The 23508-nt window shown below is 42.9% G+C and overlaps 3 protein-coding genes across 3 annotated transcripts; 2 read left to right on the top strand and 1 right to left on the bottom strand.

Annotated features, from left to right (window-relative positions):
- Nucleotides 1-1105: 1105 nt before the first annotated feature.
- On the bottom strand, nucleotides 1106-2071 carry LOC141732686 (olfactory receptor 10A7-like). The gene has a single exon (XM_074561980.1). The coding sequence runs from the start codon at nucleotides 2069-2071 to the stop codon at nucleotides 1106-1108; it is 966 nt and encodes a 321-aa protein (XP_074418081.1).
- A 7776-nt stretch (nucleotides 2072-9847) lies between these two features.
- Nucleotides 9848-10783, top strand: LOC141732642 (olfactory receptor 10A4-like). The gene has a single exon (XM_074561901.1). The coding sequence runs from the start codon at nucleotides 9848-9850 to the stop codon at nucleotides 10781-10783; it is 936 nt and encodes a 311-aa protein (XP_074418002.1).
- Nucleotides 10784-21431: 10648 nt separating this feature from the next.
- LOC141732641 (olfactory receptor 6F1-like) lies at nucleotides 21432-22969 on the top strand. Its single transcript, XM_074561900.1, has one exon. The coding sequence runs from the start codon at nucleotides 22022-22024 to the stop codon at nucleotides 22967-22969; it is 948 nt and encodes a 315-aa protein (XP_074418001.1). The 5' UTR covers nucleotides 21432-22021.
- Nucleotides 22970-23508: the final 539 nt, after the last annotated feature.

Genomic DNA, 23508 nt, shown 5'->3' with positions numbered 1-23508 from the left:
TCTCAATAGGGTCTGAGCAAAGAGGTCTCCCATACACACGTACACACAAGCATACATGTATGTGTATACGCACAAATATGCACACTCAGCGGCCATTGGAGATCTGGTTGTTCTGAGGAGCTTCTCAGTCCTCGGGACGTCCTGGCAGAAGGTTGGCACTGGAGATGACTGACAGAGTCCATTGTGATAAGATGGTGGTTGTACCCTCTGGACTGCAAGAAAAGGCAACTGGTAGAACTGCACTCATGCTTGTCTTTCGTATTTGTCCCTAAAAGGTAACAGGCAAAACTCAGTGGAGACAACTCCCATGAGAGGTTTTTCTTGCTCATTATGATCATTTTTCTGTTTAACCAAATTCACCAAACAACACATTTTTCTCCCACTTATTCTTGGAAGACTAAATGATGAGTCTTGGTCTCTGGATTCTGCTGAAATAGAAGGAAGATGCCCATGTGCTGTACTAAAACATGAGACAGAAGAACCTTGTGAAATCTGACACAGATTCTCTGCATTACCAGGTGAAATGGCACATACAGGCAGATGCCACACGTTCACACAGGAACTTACAGACCTTGGTCATGTAGGAGACTGCCTTCAGTTTCCTACTCTCTGACAAAGCTAGAGCTGATTTCCTCCTGCCTTCCAAATGACAGAAAGTAAATGACTCCAAGGTCCAGTCATTTATCTGTGAGTGTTTGAATGAGGCTCTCAGGCACTTCTCCAAAATTTTATTCATGGCATAAAGGACTAGTAACAGAGACATGAAAAATACAAGTGACACTATGGCCCAGGTGACAAGATACTAGTCTAAGACATATTGCAGTCTGTGCTATAGTGACTGTACTGTATGAAATACTAACTTTTTTTTCTTGGAAACAAAGATTGAAACTTTATTTTCCATAAGAGAGTGCAAGGTGGTATATCATGAATATGGAAGTGGTAAGATTCATATAAACTCACACTGGACAGAAGAAGCACAAAATCTCTAAGTGGAGTTTGAGATACATTCATTTTCCAAGTGCTCCAAGTTATCAGGGTGTTTAATAAAAGTCAGGCATAAAAGAAACAAAAAATCCAAGTATACAGAGGAGAAGTAAGATTCCTTTCAAGCAGAATAAGTTTGTATCTTCCTCAGCTCAGCTATTCTTTTTATTAGTACTCCTTTCACTTCTTTATTCCTCAGGCTGTAAATCAGGGGGTTTAATGTGGGAATTATGACCGTGTACATGAGAGCTAGGACTTTCTTAGTGTCTTGTGAATTACTGGATTTTGGCCGTAAATAAATCAAGGTCCCACTTGCATAATACAGTGTTACAACAGTAAGATGTGAGGAACAGGTGGAGAAAGTCTTGTGTCTGCCCTCTGCAGAGGAAATTTTCAGGATGCTGGAGATGATGCAGGCATAGGATACCAGAATGAGACAAAATGGCATAAAGATGACCAGTGCTGTGGCTATAACGATCTGCTTTTCATACAAAGAAGTGTCAGTGCAGGAGAGCATGATGAGGGGGGGAATATCACAGAAGAAGTAGTTAATCTTCCTGGGCCCACAAAACGGCAATGCAAACACCCAAGCTGTCTGCACCACGGACGCGACATTACCGCTGCAGCATGACAGCAGGACCAAGGAAAGACAAACTCTGCTGTTCATGATGATTGCATATCTAAGGGGGTTGCATATGGCCACGTAACGGTCGTAGGCCATGGCTGCCAAAAGGTAACATTCAGTGGCTGCTAAAAAAATCACACAGTAGAGCTGTGCGACACAGCCCATGTAGGAAATGCTCCTGTCCTCTGACAGGAAGTTTACCAGCATCTTGGGAACAACCACCGATGCTGTGGAGATATCCAGGAAGGACAGGACCCGGAGGAAGAAGTACATGGGCATGCGGAGGGAGGGGTGCAGTGTGACCGTGAAGATGAGAAGGTTCCCAAAGATGGTGATGGTGTAAATGAAGCAGAATGTGAAGAACAGCAAGTGCTTCAGTTCTGGGTATCTGGACAATCCAGAGAGGACAAATCCAGTCAGCAGAGTGTGGTTTCCTGGTTCTGGATCATCTGTTGGCTTCATCTGGGAGGAATTAAATGGACGGACTGTCAGAGGGGTAGTCACTGGACCAAGATCACGGTGCTTCAGCCAGTTGCTGAAGTGAGGAGTTTCTTTGAAATCCCTGGAGGGTGAAACTCTATAGAGGGCTCAGCTGAACAAAGGAAGAAGGCAATGTCCATGCGTGCTGCAAGTGCGTGATGTTAGCACTCCCTACATTTCATAGTTTGGGACAGTGACCAAGCATACAACTATGAGGAGTTAGTATTTAAGGGTTGGCTCCATTATGGGTGTATGGTTAATTGCTGAGAACATGGGCTCCCCCCACATGTCAGGTCTGTGGTCCCAAGTGGCTTTGTAGGTGTTTTCTGCACTGCAGAGAAAGCCCAGCTGACAGCCAAAACACCCACAGTCCAAAGAAAGCAAAACCAAAACAAATCAAAGCAAACCCAAATACCCATTGTATACAGACAAAAAATGGAAGAAGGAGTAATTAGAGGGAAAGATACCCACAGAGAACACTAATAAAGTGTAGAGGGTGAAGCTCAGTACCATCTCCTTCATTAGTCACATTGCCTCATTACCGTGGTGAGTGTTGCTGTGTGTGCGATGCCAATGGGATATTCATGCAGCGCTGTGCCAGCCGTGGTACCTCTGTGTTTTCTTTCTGCCCAGAATGGGAAACTGATGCACAGAAGGAGAGAAGAAATTAGCCTGGCACAGAGGAGAAAGTGGTCATTAATTCTGCATTCTTCCGACTTGTCATCTCTTCCCAAAGGGGCAACCAACCTGTGGACGACACCAGTAAATCTCAAGGCACAGAATGCATTTGGGCAGCAGAAATGTATGCATATATGGGCACACAGCAGGGAAGCACCTTTTCCACTGTGCACACATGGACCTGGTCAACAGACCACCACTCATAGAGAAGGACACATCATCAGAGCAAGAGCAGTGCACACAGCCCTGCCATGATGCAATCATTTCTCATACTGACTTCATCTAAATTCTTTCTGCCAAAACTTCACTCACACAAGATGCCTTTCTGTCAGCGTTCTTTTCTGACATGAACATGAAAGTGAAAGCTGTGGAACTGGGAGTCACAGATGATTTTAGCTTACAAGCACAATAAAGAAACTCCTAATGTTCTTGGGCATTTAAAGGTCTGATGTATTTAAAAGGAATCTTTCTGGTTTTGACTGATTCCGTTAACAAAGAAATGAAAGAACACTGTGCTATTTGAAGCTCCAAAGTCTGAGAGATACCTCAATATAACCTGTGCATAACAGAATAGAGAATGACATCAAATATTTTCTGCAGTTTGTAATGGCACACATTCACACCAGTTTTCTTAACTTGTCAGATCCATGCACCTGAAGTTGAATCTACCTAATTCTGCTCTTTGATCCCTTACTAAAGTTTTAGACTATCGCTTTGGTCATCAGCTGTTAATTAAAGTCGGTAAGTCTCACAGCAGTCATTGGTTTACTGAACAGAAACTGAGAGAAACAACTGAGAGAAACAACTCTCACTTTGTGTAATTCTTGTTTAGTGGCTATGAGGACCTTCAAGTTTTGGTCTTCACTCTTCCTTGGATTTGCTTTATGTATTCACAAAGAGCATTTTGAAGTAAGTTCCTACCTTCAGCAGTTCTGTCATCCAGTGCCTCCAAAAAGGATCATGCAAATTTCACTAGAAGAATTTCCTTTGTTTTCTTACATTAAGGACAGTGTTGGGCTGATAACTCCTACAGTCAGCTTACATTGCAGATTTTAAATTGTATGTTAAATGTAGATTCTCTCCTGCCACATCTTGAATAATCTGTGACATTATCACATGGTATATTCCATGGAACCTCAGGCATGTTTTCTCCAAAGGACCATAAATGGAATTTACCTGCCCTTCACGCAGATGTCATGATGCTAGTTGACAAAGACTAGCCTCGCAGAGAAGAAGAAAAGGAATTTGTTAAATTCTATCAATTTAGTTGAAATAGTAGCACAATCAGGTAGTTTCACAGAACAGGGACAATGAAACTACATCACACACAGGCATTTTGACTTGCAAGTACGTGAGAACCTATATGAGCATCTGCATGATTGTTCAATCATGAAATTGCTTCTACAGCAAAATTATGTAGTGCCTTTTAAAGACAATCAGAGCAGTAAAAAAGAATATTGTTTTCTTCAGAGATTACTCTAGTCATTGGGGATGTAGAAACCTGCGAGCTGGGCTTTAGTGCTATCCCAGGGCACCTTGAAGTCTCAAACACCTTCAGCATTATTAAAGGATGTCAAGAGCAGCTGGAGGCTCCATCAGCCCTGGCCTGGGACCCTTCTGCCCAGCCACTGGAGCCCAGCCTAGTGCCTAGGGACTCAGGATCTCAGGGATGGAGCTGCTGCTATTCTATTTGCAGGTTTAACCAGTAGTAAAGGTAAGCACATATCCCTGAGGACACAGACACAAAGACACACAGACATGCCAGCCACACAGACTGTCACAGACAATACATACAGGACTCTCATCACACACGAATGCAGACAGGCATGTCCCCTCCTCCTCTGGGGTTGGCAAAGACAGGAGGTCACTAGTGCAGGCACACTATAACATCCCCAGGATTCACAAGCACATGCACATTTGTGGGTCCACTTGCATAGCCCCTCTATCTGTACAGTACCCTCGCCCACATCCTGGCCCTCTCACCCGCCCCACAGGTCCCCTGCCCACTGGCTGGTCCAGCTTGATGCACCAAACATGCAGCACTCACACAGTCATCCCACACTCACAGGTTCTCCCTGGGCACCAGCACAGACTCTCTGTGCATCTTACACCCTTGCCTGGACCTCCAACTCGCTATCTGCTTCAGCTTTAAGTTTGCTGGTGAATATACATGCACACTCCAAACACACCTAGTTTGAGGGAGATACAGACAATCCCCCCTGCCCCCAGTAGCCAGCACAAGGCACAAGAGCTGTGACCCATGGTCCTGCTCCAGCTGCCAGTGCTGAGCCCCTCACTCACCTCACTCATGCCAGTCCCCTCAGTAACTGTTTTTGAGGACACACACTCTTCTCACCCCAGTGACTGTAGGCTGAGAACCTATTAGTTCCAGTAGCTACACTGGGACCCGCTTGCTCCCATAGCTCACACTAGAAGCCAAGGGTGCCCATGCCCCCAGTCTCACTTCAGTAGCTGGCACCAAATCCACTCACACCGATCCCCCCAGAAGATCGTACTTGTTTCTTGCAGCACATGTACACACGGGATAGAGTGAGAATACCTGCACAGTTATGAAAAGATTTAATAAGACAGGACAGAAGGCAGTGATCAGGCACACAGCTCAGCCAGACCAGCAGTGACCAGCCCCAGTTTACACTGAACCATTCCCTTTTAGATCCCTTTTCTGTCTATCCCCCTCTTTGTTCCTCCTGGCTCTCCTTAACCTGAACATCCCCTCATCCTGAACATCCCCTCATCAGCTAGCATGGTCCCACTGACCCCATCCAACATCCTCAACCCTCATGTTTGCATCCTCACTAGTTGCAAAGTCATAGTCACCTGGAGTTTCTTGAGAGCTCATCAACTGGTGATGTTTATTCCTGGTTATTGTCTTTTAGTGCTAATTGGCCAGGTTTTATGTCTTTGTGGTTTTGACTCCCTCCTTTTTATTATCATTACAATTTGGCAAGGTCCTTAGTGAGAAAATCTGATTGAAAAATAAACATTCTCACACTCTATGTGGATACCAAGTAGCTATCCTCTTAACATCTCTCAGTAACAGGAAATCAGTATCATAGTTCTCTCTACTGTAAATCTCATGCCTCTAACAGTTCTCAGAAGCATGACTTTGGAACAGAACTGTATAACTGAGTTGGAATTTATTTCCAACTTATTTCCAATTTATTTCCAGGAACGTGACTGATCTAATGTGCACCTGAATGACTGCATACATCTGTGGTATAAAATCCTGCCACTGACTGTCCTTAGATGCTCCTTGGAAAATTTGTAGAAAATGTTATGACTTTCATGAGATTAATAATGTCACTGGTTCACATTTTATATTTCTAGGGCTACAGGCATATCACAGTAGAAGTTTCCTCATGCTCTAGTTTTTGAACTCCAGATTAAACGTAATCAAGAGAATAATTGCAGTAAAGTCATTCCTCTGAGCTTCCTTCAAATGTACTTATTATTTCCTGGTGCTGAGGGTACTAACCTAATTTTTACCCACTAAAGATATGCATTTTGACTGCCACCTCCAATCATGATTCTTTCTAAAGGTTTCTTAATATTCTCAGAACTAAGAAATAAGAACTAATATTCTCAGAATATAATATTCTCAGAACTAAGTGCTTTATACTTCTTTTGAAGACTGGATTCATTCACTTGCCTTCAGATACCTAAAATGTAGACACCTGTTTTTGAGGTATTTGGCTAGTCTTTTTATGCTCAATGGAAAGGTCCTCTGCAGGGCGTTTAAGACCATCCTCAGGTAGATAAGACTAATCGTGTTTTAAATTGGACTGTTTCTCCGTTTGACTATAAAGGGAGACAAAAGCAATTGGCCCAGAAACATACTTTTCGTTGTAGATACCTAAGTTAACACCTGATTATTCTCATCTTATTTTGTTGCACAGTTGATTTGGTCACAGTGTTTTACACTTTATTGGTATGACTGGGTTTCGCAAACCAGAGGAGCTGGGGGAAAGTAAAAGAACATCTAAATCTTTATTTCCGTTTTCTCATTGAGAAGTTAGGGGCAAAAAAGCAAATCAGAGACAATTGCATAGTTTTGATTGGCTAGGTCCGCCCTGCAAATGTAGTTTGTGGACCCTCAATTTTGACTAGGCCTCTAGACAGCTCTTTATGTTTCAGATCAGGATCTTCTTCAGGACTGGGTTTTACCTACACAGAGAGCAAAGCCGTGGAATAAAGTCATAACACAGGTAGGAGGAACAGATAGAGAAGGCCTAGTGGAATGTCCAAGTGGAAACCATTAAAGAGTGGTGTCCTTCAAGGGTCCATACTGAGACAAATACTATTAAATATCTTCATCAGCATCCCAGACAGCAGCGTTGAGTGCACTCAGCAAGTTTGTGGATGACACCAAGCTGAGTGGTGCAGATGATTTGTTAGAGGGAAGGGAAGCCATCCAGAGGGACCTTCACAAGCTTGAGGAGTAGGCCCGCGTGAACCTTACGACGTTCAACAAGGCCAAGTGCAAGGTTGTGCACCAGGGTCTGCGCTACCCCTGCTACCAGTATATGTATATATATATACATATACGTATGTATATATATACACACATACATACATGTGTGTATAGAGATATACATGTGTGTGTGTGTGTGTGTGTGTGTATATATGTATGTGTTTGGGGGATGAATGGATTGAGAGCAGCCTTGTGGAGAAGGACTTGAGGATACAGTGACTGGACAAAAGGAAAGAGTTTTAAACCAAAAGATGGTAGATTTAGACTGGACATCGGGAAGAAATTTTTTGTGACAAGGGTGGTCATCTGCTGGAACAGGTTGCCCAGAGAAGTTGTGTGTGTCCCATCCTTGGAAGTGTTCAAAGTCAGGTGAACGGGGCTTTGAACAACCTGATCTGGTAAAAGATCTCCCTGCTCGTTGCAGGAGGGTTGGAATAGATGATCTTTAAAGGTCCTTTCCAATCTAAAAAATTCTAGGATTCTATGATTTTATGATTCTTTGCATCTATGGTTCTATGACTCTATTATGATTCTATGATCTTTGTCTCAGTTTGCTCCCAGGAAAGCACATTGCCATGTATCCTGAACTAATGGCCACTAATGGAAATTGAGAGGCCTGCAAAGCGGTCATTGAAATCTTTGCAGGGACAGTACTTTTTCAATGAACATATCCCTGATCACTAGGAATAGATACATTTCTATCCCCACCTAGGACAATCATGGTGGTAAGGAACACAAACTGCTTGAGACTCCAAAACTAAACTTAGAAAATAGTAGAAAAGCTTTTAAATTTTTTTCTTTTCTGTGTAATAGTAATATTAACTTTAAGGAGAGAACCAATAGAGAGGGTTATTACTTTCTTTCTTCAAATGCAAAATGGAACAAGGCTACATTGCCAGCAATCAATACCCAACAGATTATTTTCCTCTGGGAAGATAAATACATTGAAATACTCAAGGACTGTGATGTGACTTTGCCAAAAATATTAACCACAGCTTTCTCCTAATGGCAGGTGAGCTACCTTATATTACTTTAGTCTTCTTTCTCTTCTTCCATATATTATTGTTCTTCTGACACCTACACAGGGCTTCTCTTAGAGAGAGACTCATCTATCTATGAAATGAAAGGATTATTGGAATAGAAAACAAATTCTAAGACATTTTTTATTCTTGAAAGGAACTGCTCCTCCTGAAGAGTGCCTGGGACGAAGGTAATTTCCTGGAGAGTGATCCACATTCTTTAGTACTATTTTGTTCTAATTATTAATAGGAAGGTGTTATAATGTCTGCGATTTTCTCTGTGTATGTCTTTGTGTGATGCATGTGTGTGCTTTGGTTCTGTCTTTTTTCTTACTAACTGAAAGTTATGTCCCCCATCCCATTCAAATTATATCAATGAAATCAAAACAGCTATTTTAAATAGAAATTCTTCCTGTCCTCTTCAATATATGTGTAAAGGAAAAAAAAAAATCAAAAAACCCCTTCAATAAACCTCCCTCTTGTGTTTGGATAAATTATGAGACGAAAATAACATGTGTACCATTCTGTAAAAAAATTTGTTTCACAGAATCATGGGACAGTTGAGATTGCAGTGATTTGTGGAAATCATCCAGTAAAAATCTGCTCTCAGAGCAGAGTCAGTTAGAGCACATTTCTCATGGCCGTGTCCCATCAGGTTTTGAGTATCTCCAAAGATGGAGAGTCCACAGCCTCTTTGGGTAACCTGTTCTAGTGCTTAACCAAACTCAACATACAACAACAAACAAAGAAGCAAAAAAATCACCTACATTTTTAAATAGAATTTCCTGTATTGCTATCTGTGCCTATTGCCTCCTGTCTGTTCACACTATGCTGAACTTGACCTAACCCTGAGCGGATTAACAAAAAGTAGCATGTGCTCTCAGTTTTACCTTTTTTTGTGGACTGGTACTACTTTTGGTTTTATGTAGTATGCAGTGCGATAGCAGTGAAGACACACACTGATGATAGTAATTATGTATGATACTGTGGAGCGTATCTGGAACACAGGATTATCTGTGTTCAGTAAGTGGTTGTTTTCTAGAATGAACCACATCCACATAATGATAGCAAGAGGGACTCATTGCAAAAACCCTGCTGTATCAATAAATGAATCATTTCTGGGTTTTAAGGACTAGTCTTCTTTGATTGGTAGCAGGTATTAGGGTAGCAGATCTCAGCTGGATAATGGAAAAAAAGTCCACTTCAAAGACTGGGGCAGTAGAGTATAATCCTCATCCTAAAACGCAGGAGGAGTAAAATATTCTGCCATCATAAAGAAGACATATCTTCCTTTCCATTGACTAGGAGTGAAGTACACTCATTTGGAAAAGTTGTTCTTAGTTATCAAAAGCTATGTGAATGGAACCTTCCCTCCTACCTCTAAACAATCTTTAGCACTGAAAATACCTAAACACAGCAGTAAAATATCACTTCCTCTTCTGGGATCTTGTACTATTACAAAGTAATATATATAAATATTTAATTTACTATTTTGCATTTCTCTAGATTAACTAGAAAACGGATATATAATAATTTCTCCAGTTAAAAAAACCCAAACACCTGAGGGACATGACCAGCAGAAACCACACAGTGGTGGCCTATTTCCAATTTTTACCTTTTTCCAGCATTCCAGGGATCCAAGGCTCTCTCTTTTGTCTGGTATTACTCATGTACCTCAGTGCTTTGGTGGGAAACATCCTCATCATTGTGATCACTAGGGTAGATGCTGCCCTTCACTCCCCCATGTATTTTTTCCTCAAGAACTTGTCCTTCCTAGAGATTGGCTACACTACATCCACAATCCCCCAGATGCTTGTGAACTTCCTCACAAAAAGGAAGGGCATATCCTTTCTGGGCTGTGCCACGCAGATGTATGCTTTCTCCCTCTTAGGGATCACAGAATGTTGTCTGCTGGCTGCCATGGCCTATGATCGCTACATGGCCATATGCCATCCCCTGCGCTACACAACCGTGATGAGCTGGAACATGTGCTTCCTGCTCTCAGCTGTATCTTGGCTTACTGGGGTCTTGCTGGCCTTAGGGCAGACAACTTTCATCTTTACCCTTCCATATTGTGGGCCCAACAGGATCAATCACTTCTTCTGTGACCTGCTGCCTCTGCTGAAGTTGGCTTGCGTGGACACCTTCAAGAATGAAATTGCCATCTACATAATAGCTGTCCTCTTCATCACGGTCCCCTTCTTACTCATAGTCACATCATACGTCCAGATACTCCACACCATCTTCAAGATGCCATCAGCTGGGGGCAAGAGAAAAACGTTCTCTACCTGCTGTTCTCATCTGGTCGTAGTTACTCTGTTTTATGGATCTGGTATTGTGACCTACCTGAGACCCAAAGCTTTTTATTCAAGCAGCAGTAACAAACTGCTTTCACTCTCTTACACACTGATGTCTCCAATGATGAACCCCTTGATTTACAGCTTGAGGAATAAAGAGGTGAAACAAGCCTTGAAAAAACTGAGAGCCAAAAATATAAATACATGACATGTTTATGAATTATATTAAATTAAATCTAGCTGTAGCTTTGCTATTGTGTGCATTACTGCAAGGACAATATGACTTGCCATCACTTACCAAAAATCCATACCTACCCTGTAGTTCTGAATCAATCCTCCAGATGTTGTTGTTGTTATTGTTTTTGGTTGGTTGGTTTCTTTGTTTGTTTGGGTTTTTTTAAGAATTATTTTTCAGATTATTTTCCATGTCATTTAACGGTAGATTTGGCATACAGATGAAGTGAATTGCATGCTAGTGTATCCTCTATGTCCTGTCCATCCATACAGAAATAGTTCTGCACTTCACAGATATGTTTACCTGTGGTAAGATGAAACTCACAATATTCTCTGCATATTGTGAAAACAGTTCTGTGGAGCTTATCTAAAAATAATTACACGGTGACAAGGGAAAGAAATTATCAGAGAAGAGGACAACGTACCTAATGAGAAGCACTCCACAAATACCTAAGACCTCAGCCTTCTGTTGAGTTCTGATGAAGATATTCCCCAGATGAGCTCTTCAGCTCTATTCTGTGAAGAAAGTTTATTTGAAGGGGTAATGATTCACTTCAGATATCTTGAACGTACAGAACTGTGGCTGGGCTGGTAACCCTCTTCTCTACTGGTACAGAATGGAGTGAAATGGATGAAGTAAAAACACAGCTTATGTGTTCTAAAGAGTTTTCTGCCGTAGTAAGAGACAAACTGACACTTGGACATCTCCATTGCTGAATATTGTTTGTGTGTGAAGTCAAAACAATAAGCTTATGTAAACATACCTATGTCTTAGGCTTTGGAGTTGAGACCAGATGAAAACAATGTCCCTTTTTGTGCAAATAAAAGATTAATTGTGGAATGAAGGAAACTACTTGAGTGCCAAGGAAATGGATGGTCATAGAGAAGTTGGTTTGAGACCTGTCATTTTAAAAGGAAGGTTAAAGCTTCATTTATTTTTACTTTTTTACTCTGGTTGTGGTACGTACCCATCTGGAGGATTCGTCAATTTACCTCTTCACTCTTCTCATTTTCTTTGCTAAGATAAGATAGTGGATGTGAAATTAGTCATTAAGATGGGAGAAGCATAGGAGGGCTTTTTGCACCAGGAATTGCTAGATTATTGTGATCCCAATAAGACAGACAGACAGACTGTGTCAAGTGTCATTTAAAAAGCTGTTTATTAGAGTTAACTCTATAGAGGAGAAGACAGTATAGATAAAGCTGCATCACTTCAGATACTGTGAACCCCAAACTGTGAAGCATCAAATGGACCGCTGATTAACACGCAGCATGCCATATACATCCTGTCAATGGAAGGGTTACTCTGTTTTGGTCATTTGAGTTAATATAGGATTTTTAAAAAGAAAACAATTATATTGATAATTTCTACTGTCAAACAGAAAGGGTGTTCACATGAGAACTTCTTGCTGCACAGATACTTCTTGCTGCTAGCAAGAGAACTTCTTGCTGCTAGATAAAGGCAAGGCCATGCAGGTGGTGTAATTGCTGGTAACAAGTGGGAGCTGCCTGCAGTCTCCTTTGTTAAAATTAGATGCTGAGTTTATCCTGAAGCCAGGGGATTTGTGCAGTACAAAACAGACCTGAAGACCACGCTGGAGGTGCAGTGCAACACAGCACTACAGCTTGCACCAACTCCTGTTGGACAACAGTGGTCTTCGGTCAAGACGAGTGCAGAGGTTGTAAAGGGGTATTAGGAGTGGCCACCGCCTCCAGCAGCACAGCCCAGTTCCTGGGGATCCAGGGTCTCTGACCAGTCTGACGCACGCAGCTGCCACTTTCCTGCCTGCATGTTCAACCTCTAGCAAAGGTGAGCACCTATCCTGGAGACACATGGACATGCCCAGATAGATATACACACAGATGACACTGAGACAGCCAGCCATACAGACAGCCACAGAAAAGGCTCTGCTGTCAAAAGCAGCCACATACAGGACCCACATCACACACAGGCACAGGCAGCCATGCCTCCACCACCTCTGGGCCTGGCAGAGACAAGAAGTCACTAGTGCAGGCATACGCATGATACTGTCTGGATTCACAAGCACACACACACTTGCAGATTCCCCAGGCATCAGCACATCCCCTCTGCCTGGTACCCCTGTCTAAATCATGGCTTCTGATCCCAAACCACAGTCCCCTACTCACCATCTGGTCCAGCTTCATGCACCAAAAGTCCAGGGGGGACTCTCCAAAGCTGTGCCTGGAGTTTCTTAATGGCCATTCTTAAATTCTAAATTAGTAGCTGGCAACTTTCTGTCTTTGCCGTTGTCTCCATTATCCCTTGTCTAAAAGGTTTGTATCTCTGTGTTCTTGTTTATCTCTTCTCCCTCTACTTCAATGCCTTTTGCGTTGAAAAAGTTCTTGATGAAATGACCCTATGATGCAAATGCTCTCAACTTCCACCTACCCTTAGAAGCATCATATTGTAATTCTGGAGTTCTGGCAGGCTGTGGTGCAGAGGTATGATTATGTGAGGCAATTCAGACAGAAACAAATAAAAACCCAGCTCTCCCTTGTTTGTTTGTTTGTGTGTGAATTAGGGTTATCACACCTATCTGGAGTTCAATTTGAGATTAAGATGCCAATATCCAGGCACTGAAATGTGATTCTACGTGAACTAAAAATCTGAACTCCTTTTTTTCCCCAGAGTTATCAGAATATCTAAAGAACAGCTAGCGCATTATATACTATATGCTAGAGAACTGTCTATGCTAGAGAATTATAGACTGATGCATGGACTCCAATAGTAATCCACAAAGACTGCAGAGAACTAGTCTGTGATATGTCATGAACAGAACTTATTTAGGGTACCATTTTTTTCAGTAATTTTTTTCAGAAGACACTAAGAAAATGGTTGTCTCAAATATGAAGTATAATGAAAAAGTGGGCTACATACTACATGTGGAGAAAAAAAAATACTCTGTACGTAATAAGTAATATAATTCTTATGATCTCCTTCTCTGAAGCAGACTGTAACAATGTTAATCCATTTTACTTATCTGACATATACTGTGTCTTGTTGCATGCTATTCTTTTTCAAAATGCAATAGACAAGCATTACATGACTCGCCGAGACAAGCAGCTCCAGTGCTGGCACATCCGCAGCAGAGTTGGGCAATCACAGAGAAAAGGGGGTTTTCACGAGGTTTTCTGAGGCTGGGATGGGCCCGGGCTGCAGCAGGACCCACAGGGAACCGGCAGCTTGTGTGGCGGCAGCGGCTGATGAGGCAGGAGCAGGGCCTGCAGCAGCAGCAGCGGCCACTGCCCCACCCCCCTTAAAAGGTGTCCCCGGGGAGCGCAAGTGACCAGGAACGTGGTGACCAGGATGGACAAACAGGGCATGGCCCGTCAGCCATGGGGTTGTGGTGCAGCAGTTCACACGAAGGGGCGCATGAGAAGGGTGTGGAAAGATCAAGAGGGGAGTTCAGCCATGGTCTCTACACAAAAGACGCAGCTTCCTGTGTCTTCTGCACTTGCCAGAGCAGATGTAGCCATGCAAACAGAGCTCCCCTGGAAGCATGCAGCCACCCAGGTCTCTGGCTGCATGGAGTGCTTCAACGTCTCACGGCTAGTTGATGGTAGTAGAGATGACAGCTGTGTGAGTTGTGCCCTGGTGGATGATCTACTCAGCCGGTAGCAGAGCTAAAAGAGGAAGCAGAAAGGCTGCGGAGCATCAGGGTGTGTGAGAAAGAGATAGATTGGTGGTATCAGGCTCTGACCTCCCTGAGAAAAAAAAAAAAAACAAGCTGAAGGAGATCTGGTACCCTCCCCGTGCCAGACTGAAGGCAGTGTCCAAAAGGAGAACTGTGAATGGAGGCTAGTCCGTACTAGGAGTGGCAAGTGAACCCCCTCCTTGCCCACATCCCCTAAGCAGGTGCCTCTGTATAATAGGTATAAGGCTCTCAAGGAAGTAGGCCAGCCCATGGATGATATGGAAGATGGTATGACTACACCAGAAGAGTTGCCAGGAGCAGTAAGGCCTACCCCCTGCTTAAAAACCACCTCCACAAGGAAGAAGAGGTGGGATATAGTAATAGGTGACTCCCTTCTGAGGGGAACAGAGGGTTCAATACGCTGGACGGACCCACTTCTTAGGGAAGTACACTGCCTCCCTGGGGCCCAGGTCAGGGACATCACTAGGAGACTTCCCAGCCTGGTTCAGCCCTCAGACTACTACTCGCTGTTGCGCTTTCACATGGGTGGCAATGAGGTGGGAACACATAGCCCAAAAGCAATCAAAAGACACTTCAGGGCCTTGGGAAGGTTTCCTGGTTTCAGTGGGGATAGGTTAATTCTCCCCAGGCTCCGACAGGGACACAGGTATTCTATCCCATGTGATCCATGCCCAGTTGGAGCTGCTGGGGGAGGGGGCAGGAAGTCGCCACTTGGGAGCGGGCTGGGGCATCCCAGGTCCAGTTGGTGAGTGGTGGTACCGTAACCGTGTTTGTATATTCCTCCGTCCGTGTTACTGTTGTTGTTTTCTTGTTCCCTTTGCTGTTCTGTTAAACTGCCTTTGTCTCAACCCATGAGTTTTGCCTTTTTTCTTCCAATTTTTCCCTGGGGGGGTGGGACACCTCTGAGAGAGCAGCCATGTAGTTCTTTGTTGCTGTCTGAGGCTAAACCACAACAGAAGATTAATAAGGGAATCTGGGGTGCAGGTTATCTTTTCTTCTGTTCTCTCAGTTATAGGCAGCGATTCTGAAAGAAACAGATGTCTGCAGTCTGTCACTATTTGGCTTTGTGGCAGTGTCACCGCCACAGTTTTGGGTTTTTCGACAATGGGATGGCCTAAATGGCACCAGGCTTGTTGGTGTCTGATGGGGTTCATCTTTCTGAAAGTGGGGCTCATTGACCAAGCTTTAAAGTGGGCTTGTTGGCGGACGGGGTTATTACCCAGCTTGCTTGTGACAAGCCAAGGGATGATGCTCCAAGGTCTGAGGGATGGGTCACTAGCCAAGGCCCTCAACCTGTTGCTCAGAGATGTGCTGGGTGCACTGCAGCACACTCAAAGTCTTATGGGGACGAGCCAGGGGTTCCTGAGGCAATAGAAACTGGGGAGTCACAGTTAAAACACCTCAAAGGAAGACCACCTGAAGAGCAGCAAGAAGAAAAAGCAGCCACTCCAGCCAGTGAGACAGCTTCATCGGACACCCAACTGAAGTGCCTTTATGCAAATGCACGTAGCATGGGAAACAAGCAAGAGAGGTTAGAGATGTGCACACACCTCCAAGGCGATGATCTTATTGGCATCACAGAGATGCAGTGGGATAGCTCTTATGATTGGAGTGTTGGAATGGAGGGATACAGACTCTTCAGGAAGGACAGGCTGGGGACACAAGGAGGGGGTGTTGCCCTCTATGTCAATGAACAGCTGGAGTGCATGGACCTCCATCTGGAGATGGATGAAGAGCCAATCAAGGGATTATGGGTCAGGATTAAAGGGAACCCAGGGGCAGGGGACATTACAGTAGGGGTCTGCTACAGGCCACCTGACCAGGACAACAGAGCGGATGAGGCCCTCCATAGACAGATAGAAGCGGCATCACATTCACAGACCCTGGTCCTCATGGGGTACTTCAACCATCTTGATATCTGTTGGAAGGACAACACAGCAGGGAACAAGCAATCCAGGAAGTTCTTGGAATGCATCGAAAACAACTTTCTTCTTCAAATGCCAGAGGAGCCAATGAGGAGAGGAAATATTCTGGACCTTGTCCTTAACAACAAGGAGGGGCTGGTGGGGAATGTAAAGCTCAAGGGTAGCCTTGCCTGCAGTAATCATGAAATGGTAGAGTTCAAGATCCTTAGGGCAGTGAGCAGGGCATGCAGCAAGCTCACTACACTGGACTTCAGGAGAGCAGACTTTGACCTCTTGAGGGATCTGCTTGGCCAGATAACATGGGAAAAAGCACTGGAGGGGAAAGGGAGCCAAGGAAGCTGGTTAGTAGTCAAGGATCACCTCCTCCAAGACCAGGAGTGGTGCATCTCAAGAAAGAAAAAGTCAGGCAAAAATGCCAGGAGGCCTGCATGGATTAACAAAGAGCTCCTGGACAAGCTCAAAAGCAAAAAGGAGGCCTACAGAGGGTGGAAGCAAGGACGAGTTGACTGGGTGGAATACAGAGAAACTGTCCGAGTGACCAGGAACCAGACTGGGCAAGCTAAAGCCCAGACAGAATTAAATCAGGCTAGGGACATCAAGGATAACAAGAAAAACTTCTGTAAGTACGTCAGGGGTAAAGGCAAGACTAGGGAAGATGTGGGCCCTCTCAGGAAGGAGACAGGATACCTGGTCACCCAGGATATGGACAGGGCTGAGGTACTGAATGACTTTTTCAGCTCGGTCTTCACCAGCAAGGGCTCTAACCACAGTGCCCAAGTTGCCGAAGGCAAAGGCAGGGGTTATGAGAATGAAGAACCACCCACTGCAGAAGACCAGGTTTGAGACCATCTGAGGAACCTGAAGGTGCATAAGTCCATGGGACCTGATGAAATCCATCCATAGTCCTGAGGGAACTGGCAGATGAAGTTGCTAAGCCGCTTTCCATTATATATGAAAAGTCATGGCAGTCTGGTTCCTGCTGACTGGAAAAGGAGAAACGTAAAGCCCATTTTCAAAAAGGGAAAAAAGGAAGACTCGGGGAACTACAGACCGGTCAGTCTCACCTCTGTGCCCGGCAAGATCATGGATCAGATTCTCCTGGAATCTCTGCTAAGGCACACGGAATATAAGGAGGTGATTGGTGACAGCCAACATGGCTTCACCAAGGGCAAGTCATGCCTGGCAAATCTGGTGACCTTCTATAATGTTGACACAGCATTGGTAGATAAGGGGAGAGCAACCGACGTCATCTACCTGGACTTATGCAAAGCATTTGACACTGTCCCACATGACATCCTGGTCTCTAAATTGGAAAGGCATGGGTGTGACGGGTGGACCACTTGGTGGATAAGAAACTGGCTGGATGGCCACACTCAAAGGGTTGGAGTCAATGGCTCAATGTCCAAGTGGAAACCAGTGACAAGCTGTGTTCCTCAGGGGTCAATACTGGGACCAGTACTGTTTAACATCTTTGTCAGAGACATGGACAGTGGGATTGAGCGCAAGTTTTCTGACGACAACAAGCTGTGTGGTGAGGAGAAATAACTGGACTCCAGACGATCCAATGTGAATAAACAGAAGCCCTTTATTAAGCACAGATCATCATCTTTTATAGCCTGTGTTGTAGCCGTACCTGCCACTTGCTTATTTCTGATTAGCTAGTTACACTGTCCACGCGCTGTCCATGCGGTTCATTCACAGATCAGATTGGTTACAAGAATTCGCATAGTAAATTGCTTAGTCATTAGCACAACATGTTTTCTACCTTCTCAGTTCCCATTTTTCCCATGTACTAATTCCATCTTCTACCACCTGTTTTGCCCTTAATCTAATCTCTCATAGTAGGGAGGCTGGCTCACGTGACCATTTTCTCTCAGACACATTCCTACAGTGTGGCATAGTCAACATGCTGGAGGGAAGGGATGCCATCCAGAGGGACATGGACAGGCTTGAGAGGTGGGCCTGTATGAACCTCATGAAGTTCAACCAAGCCAAGTGCAAGGTCCTGCACCTGGGTCACGGCAATCCCAGGCAGATATACAGGTTGGGTGGAGAATGGATTGAGAGCAGCCCTGAGGAGAAGGACTTGGGGGTGCTGGTGGATGAGAAACTCAACACGAGCCGGCAATGCACGCTTGCAGCCTAGAAAGCCAATTGTATCCTGGGCTGCATCAAAAGAAGCGTGTCCAGCCAGTCGAGGGAGGTGATTCGACCCCTCTACTCTGCTCTCATGAGACCCCACCTGGAGTAATGCGTGCAGCTCTGGAGTCCTCAGCACAAGAAGGAATGGACCTGTTGGAATGGGTCCAGAGGAGGGCTGCAAAGATGATCAGAGGGCTGGAGGACCTCTCCTGTTAGGACAGGCTGAGAGATTTTTCAGTCTGGAGAAGGGAAGCTTCTGGGGAGACCTAATAGTGGCCTTCCAGTATCTGAAGGAGGCCTACAAGAAAGCTGGAGAGGGACTTTTTACAAAGGCATGTAGTAATAGGACAAGGCGTAATGTCTTCAAACTGAAAGAGGGTAGATTTAGATTAGATATCAAGAAGAACTTTTTCACCATGAGTGTGGTGAGGCACTGGAACAGGTTGCCCAGGGAAGCTGTGGATGCCCTACCCCTGGAAGTGTTCAAGGCCAGGCTGGATGAGGCTTTGAGCAGCCTGGTCCAGTGGCAGGTGTCCCTGCCCATGGCATGGGGATTGGAACTGGATGATCTCCAAGGTCCCTTACAACCTGAACCATTCTGTGATTCTGTGAAAAAAACAGAAATGTTGATAAAAAGAGTGGAAATTGCAGCTTCATACTTATCTTTCAACATAATTTATGTCAATACTTTATTTGAGGGCTCTAGCAGAGAAAGAGCTCTATCCCTCAGACTAATGGATATAATAGCTACATTGATTCTGAGCAATAGTTGTTCCATTAGCCCTGTGTGGCTCAAGTAGGATCCATTTATACTGAAAACAAGTTCATCAGGGGACTGTCAGCTCAAACTGCATGAAAAGATTGCTGTGTCTCAGTCTGCCATGGTGTTTTTATGGCAGGATGCTTTTCTTGATGACATGATACTATGACTTGTGCATTGCAAAGTGGACGAAAAAAAAAGGACTGAAACATCTGTCTGAAGAATTAGTAGATGCCTCCTCAGTATTAAGCAACACATATTAGGCAGTACATAAAATCTATAAAAAAACAATGGTATTATTAATGGAACCAAAATGAACATGCGAGAAAGTATGCCTCTCAGCTAGGCAAGAGAATAAGGGAAATGACAGTCCAACTCGAGATGCTGAAATGAAATCAAAGCAATGGAAGAAACGGAGCTAGTGACAAAACCTCTGAAACATTCAGATCCACTATAATCTAGATGGTCATTCATCTCACAGAATGTTGTCCTTACTAACTTGCACAAGAGCAGGAGGTAGACAGCCTGACCGTTTCACAAATCTTTGATTCAGTCTCAGACAGGCACATGTTTTACTCTCAGAAGTCTTATTGCTCGATAAATTTGCAACTCTTAGCTAAAAACTATGGCCTTATAGGACTTAAAATATCAAGATTTCAACAATTAGGATAGATGACATTTCTCCTAAGAAGTGTTTTGCTTTGGTTCAACAGAAATCTTCAGAGCAGTTTATGATGTTCAAGAGCCTAAGTTAAAGAGTCACCGAACTTTACACTGTAGAAAACACCAGCTAGGTACATTACAGTATTTTCAGTCAAGTGTTTACATCACTTTTCTTCAACAAGTATTCAAAATTTAAACCAGAGCTGGGATTCATCCCATTTAATTTTTGCTATCTAGAAGTCAGATATATCATGTTAGGCATTGGCTCCACTTATAATCAATGAAGTGGTTCCGCAGTTTGTTCTGGAGAATGATTAATCTACCAAGGTAGATTTCTAAAATGGTCAAATGAAACATGTTCTCTAAGTTCCTGTTTTTTTCCGATAATTCTAGAGAGACATATGTAACTGTATTACATATGGACAAGTAAATTCTACATGGTTAAAAATAGGTGAGAATAATTTAAATCCTCACATTTAGGGATATAACCCTCCCGAATCCAGTTCAACTATACAAATTTATAACAGATCACAAACTGATTATTTCTTAGTCATATTAGCTGTGAACCATAACTGCTGTGGACCAGAGTAGAAATAATGTTAAACCTTGAAGAGAAATATTAAATTTTATTTGATCAGCATTATTTTTAATATGTTCTGCATATGTACAATACTAGAGATTATTTTATCTTTCTTTTTTTTTCTCTGTACTAAAAACATATTTTGAATTTTTATTGAAAATATCCTAAAATGATATTTATTTCCTCATAAAAGTTGTTGGAAGGTTCATCTAGATATTCAACAGCTCCGTGATTATGGGAAAGAAGAGAAAACAAATGTGCAAAATCAAATTTGCTTTCATTATTCAAAGTTGAATGGAAATAGTTCCTTTCTTAATTGAGGGGTAATTGCATGTTTTCACAGAGACTGACTGTGAAAACCTCGGGGAATTTAATTCCTTGGGAAGGGCCAGTCCAGAAAATGTTTGTATCTTGGAGCTATGCTGGAGTCGTGCATTTTCACCTAAGGTAAGCAGCAGGAAAGCGGGCTTCAGAAATGCTCTGGTTTTTCACAGAGAAATTTGCAATTTCAGAAGAAAAATATTGGGTTTTGTTTGGTATTGGTGTGTCTCATCATGATGTAGAGCTTTTTAATACTATGAAAGTGAAAGCTCTAATTCTGTTTTTCTCTGTTTTGTCTCTCTGTTGCGGTCTATACATTCATTTTTCTCTATCTTTATCCATCCCTGTGCATGAAAAGCCCTGAAATTGTAGCTGACCCTTATTCAAGCAGGATGTCCTACTGAGATCTCTTTCAATCTGGATTATTCTGATTCTATGTGTATATAATACTTCTTTACCTTCCTATCTATCTATCCTTTCATATCGATGCAATGATTTTGTTTCTCTGTGTGTGTGCGTTACACCCACCTTTATTCTTTGCTGTCTGATTTCCATTTATTTCTGAGCTTATGTGTCTATTCTGTCTAAATAACTATTCATCTGTTCCTCTTTATCCCACAGCACCTCTTTCTTCTTCCCTCATATTGAAATATGCCAGATTTAAAATGATGTCAGGAAAAAAAAGTTATCTATGTATAGACAACTGTATAAAACATCAGATACTTATTTTCAGAAGTCTAAAGTGGATGCAGATTATTCCCAGTTAAAATATTGAACTTTTTTCAAAAATCAGCCTTTTAAAAATATGTATGAAGTTAATTGTCCCAAAGAATGAAGTGACAGGATGAACCCTTTCTTTCTTTTGGACTTCACTTCCTTTTTAGTACTATGTGTATTGGTGGCCATGGTCACAGAAGTCTATTTATGAGAGGAAAAAGCTATTTTTCCCTGGAATGGTTTAAAAAGAAAAAAAAAAAAAAAAAGAAAAAAGAAAAACCACTTGACTTTCCTTGCACATTTCAAGGAATATTTTTTTCAGTATATTTTTGGGCAATCTGGGTTATGAATTCTGATATGTAAGGCCAAAAATACGTAGCAATGCAGTGAACAAAGCTCTCTTTTTCTATTGTCTTTTGTTACTTAGATGAGATCTGATGTTCAAAGAGGAAACCATAGTGGCACCCATGTTTTCATCCTCCTGGGTTTTCCTGGCCATCAGTATCTGAAAATGACTTTGTTTATGCTATTTTTCATCATGTACATCTTGGCACTCTTGGGAAACATTTCCATCGTGGTCTTAGTGAGAAGTCATCCACAACTTCATACCCCCATGTACTTTTTCCTCTGCAATCTCTCCTTCCTGGAAATCTTGTACACCACAGCCTGTGTCCCAAAAGCTCTAGCAGTCCTTTTGGGTGGAGACTCAACCATTTCCTTTGACAACTGCCTTCTACAGATGTACTTTGTCTTCTCTTTGGGCTGCACAGAGTATTTTCTTCTGGCTGCCATGGCATATGACCGTTGTTTGGCAATATGCTTCCCCTTACATTATAACTCCATCATGAATCGCACCCTTTTAACTCAGCTTGCCTTTGGATCATGGTTTTGTGGTTTCTTGTCCATAACCATACCTACATATATGATTAGCACATTGTCTTTCTGTGGCCCTAATGTTATTAACCACTTTTTTTGTGACATAGCCCCATGGATAGTTCTCTCTTGCACAGATACCAGCCTCATTGAGTTAGTGGCTTTCATAATCTCATTTGTTGTCATCCTTGGCTCATGCACAATAACCCTGGTCTCCTATATTTACATCATTTCTACCGTACTGAGAATCCCATCAGTTACAGACCAACAAAGAGCCTTTTCCACTTGCTCTTCCCATCTCACTGTTGTGATTATTTGGTATGGTTCCACTATCTTTCTCCACGTCAAACCTTCCATGAAGAGCTTGCTAGATCTGACTAAAACTGTCCATGTACTTAACACGATTGTCACACCTTTGCTGAATCCTTTCATTTATTCTCTGAGGAACAAAGAGGTGAAACAAGTGTTGAAAAGAACAGTGCAGTTTAAGTCATGGGCTTGAACCAGGATTGTCACTCAAAAGATACTATGTTTCAGGGATTTTGTTGTTAGTTTAAATACTGACCTTATATTGGAGATAAAGAGTGAGGTTGGGGCACATATTATAGAAACCTGCATGGACAAAATGTGGACCTAAGAGTCATGAATTTCACCTCCAGCTGTATCATAGACTTTCTTGCCTTGCATGTCCACTTCCTGCATTTGTAAAATCTGAACATCACACAAACCACTGTATGGTTCTCTGAGAATTAGGTGTAAAAATGTATACGTAAGCCCTTGGAATTATTATTTGTTCCACCCAATTTTAGAAATCTGTATGAGGAATTTCACCATTTGAGTCTCCTTTAATAGCCATAAGAAAGTAACAGGCACCTCCAAAAATCCATCTGAGACTTAAGAATTCATTCATCTTAGAGGTGGACTCTTGGAAAGGACCTACATAATCAGGATGCTAATTTTGATGTGTCTACTTTGATGATTCTACAAAGACTACATCTGGACCTTCATATCCACTTTTTTTCCAGATATGGGAATTGGTTC

The sequence above is a fragment of the Larus michahellis genome, chromosome 18, assembly GCF_964199755.1.
Source record: "Larus michahellis chromosome 18, bLarMic1.1, whole genome shotgun sequence".
In the NCBI taxonomy this organism is placed as follows: Eukaryota; Metazoa; Chordata; class Aves; order Charadriiformes; family Laridae; genus Larus; species Larus michahellis.
The sequence above is the reverse complement of the archived record's forward strand: the minus strand, read 5'-3'. Positions and strand labels throughout refer to the sequence as shown.

Bases quoted from the DNA above. Each gene is read 5' to 3' on its own strand.
- LOC141732686 (XM_074561980.1), bottom strand. From the start codon at position 2,071: ATGAAGCCAACAGATGATCCAGAACCAGGAAACCACACTCTGCTGACT.
- LOC141732642 (XM_074561901.1), top strand. From the start codon at position 9,848: ATGACCAGCAGAAACCACACAGTGGTGGCCTATTTCCAATTTTTACCT.
- LOC141732641 (XM_074561900.1), top strand. From the start codon at position 22,022: ATGAGATCTGATGTTCAAAGAGGAAACCATAGTGGCACCCATGTTTTC.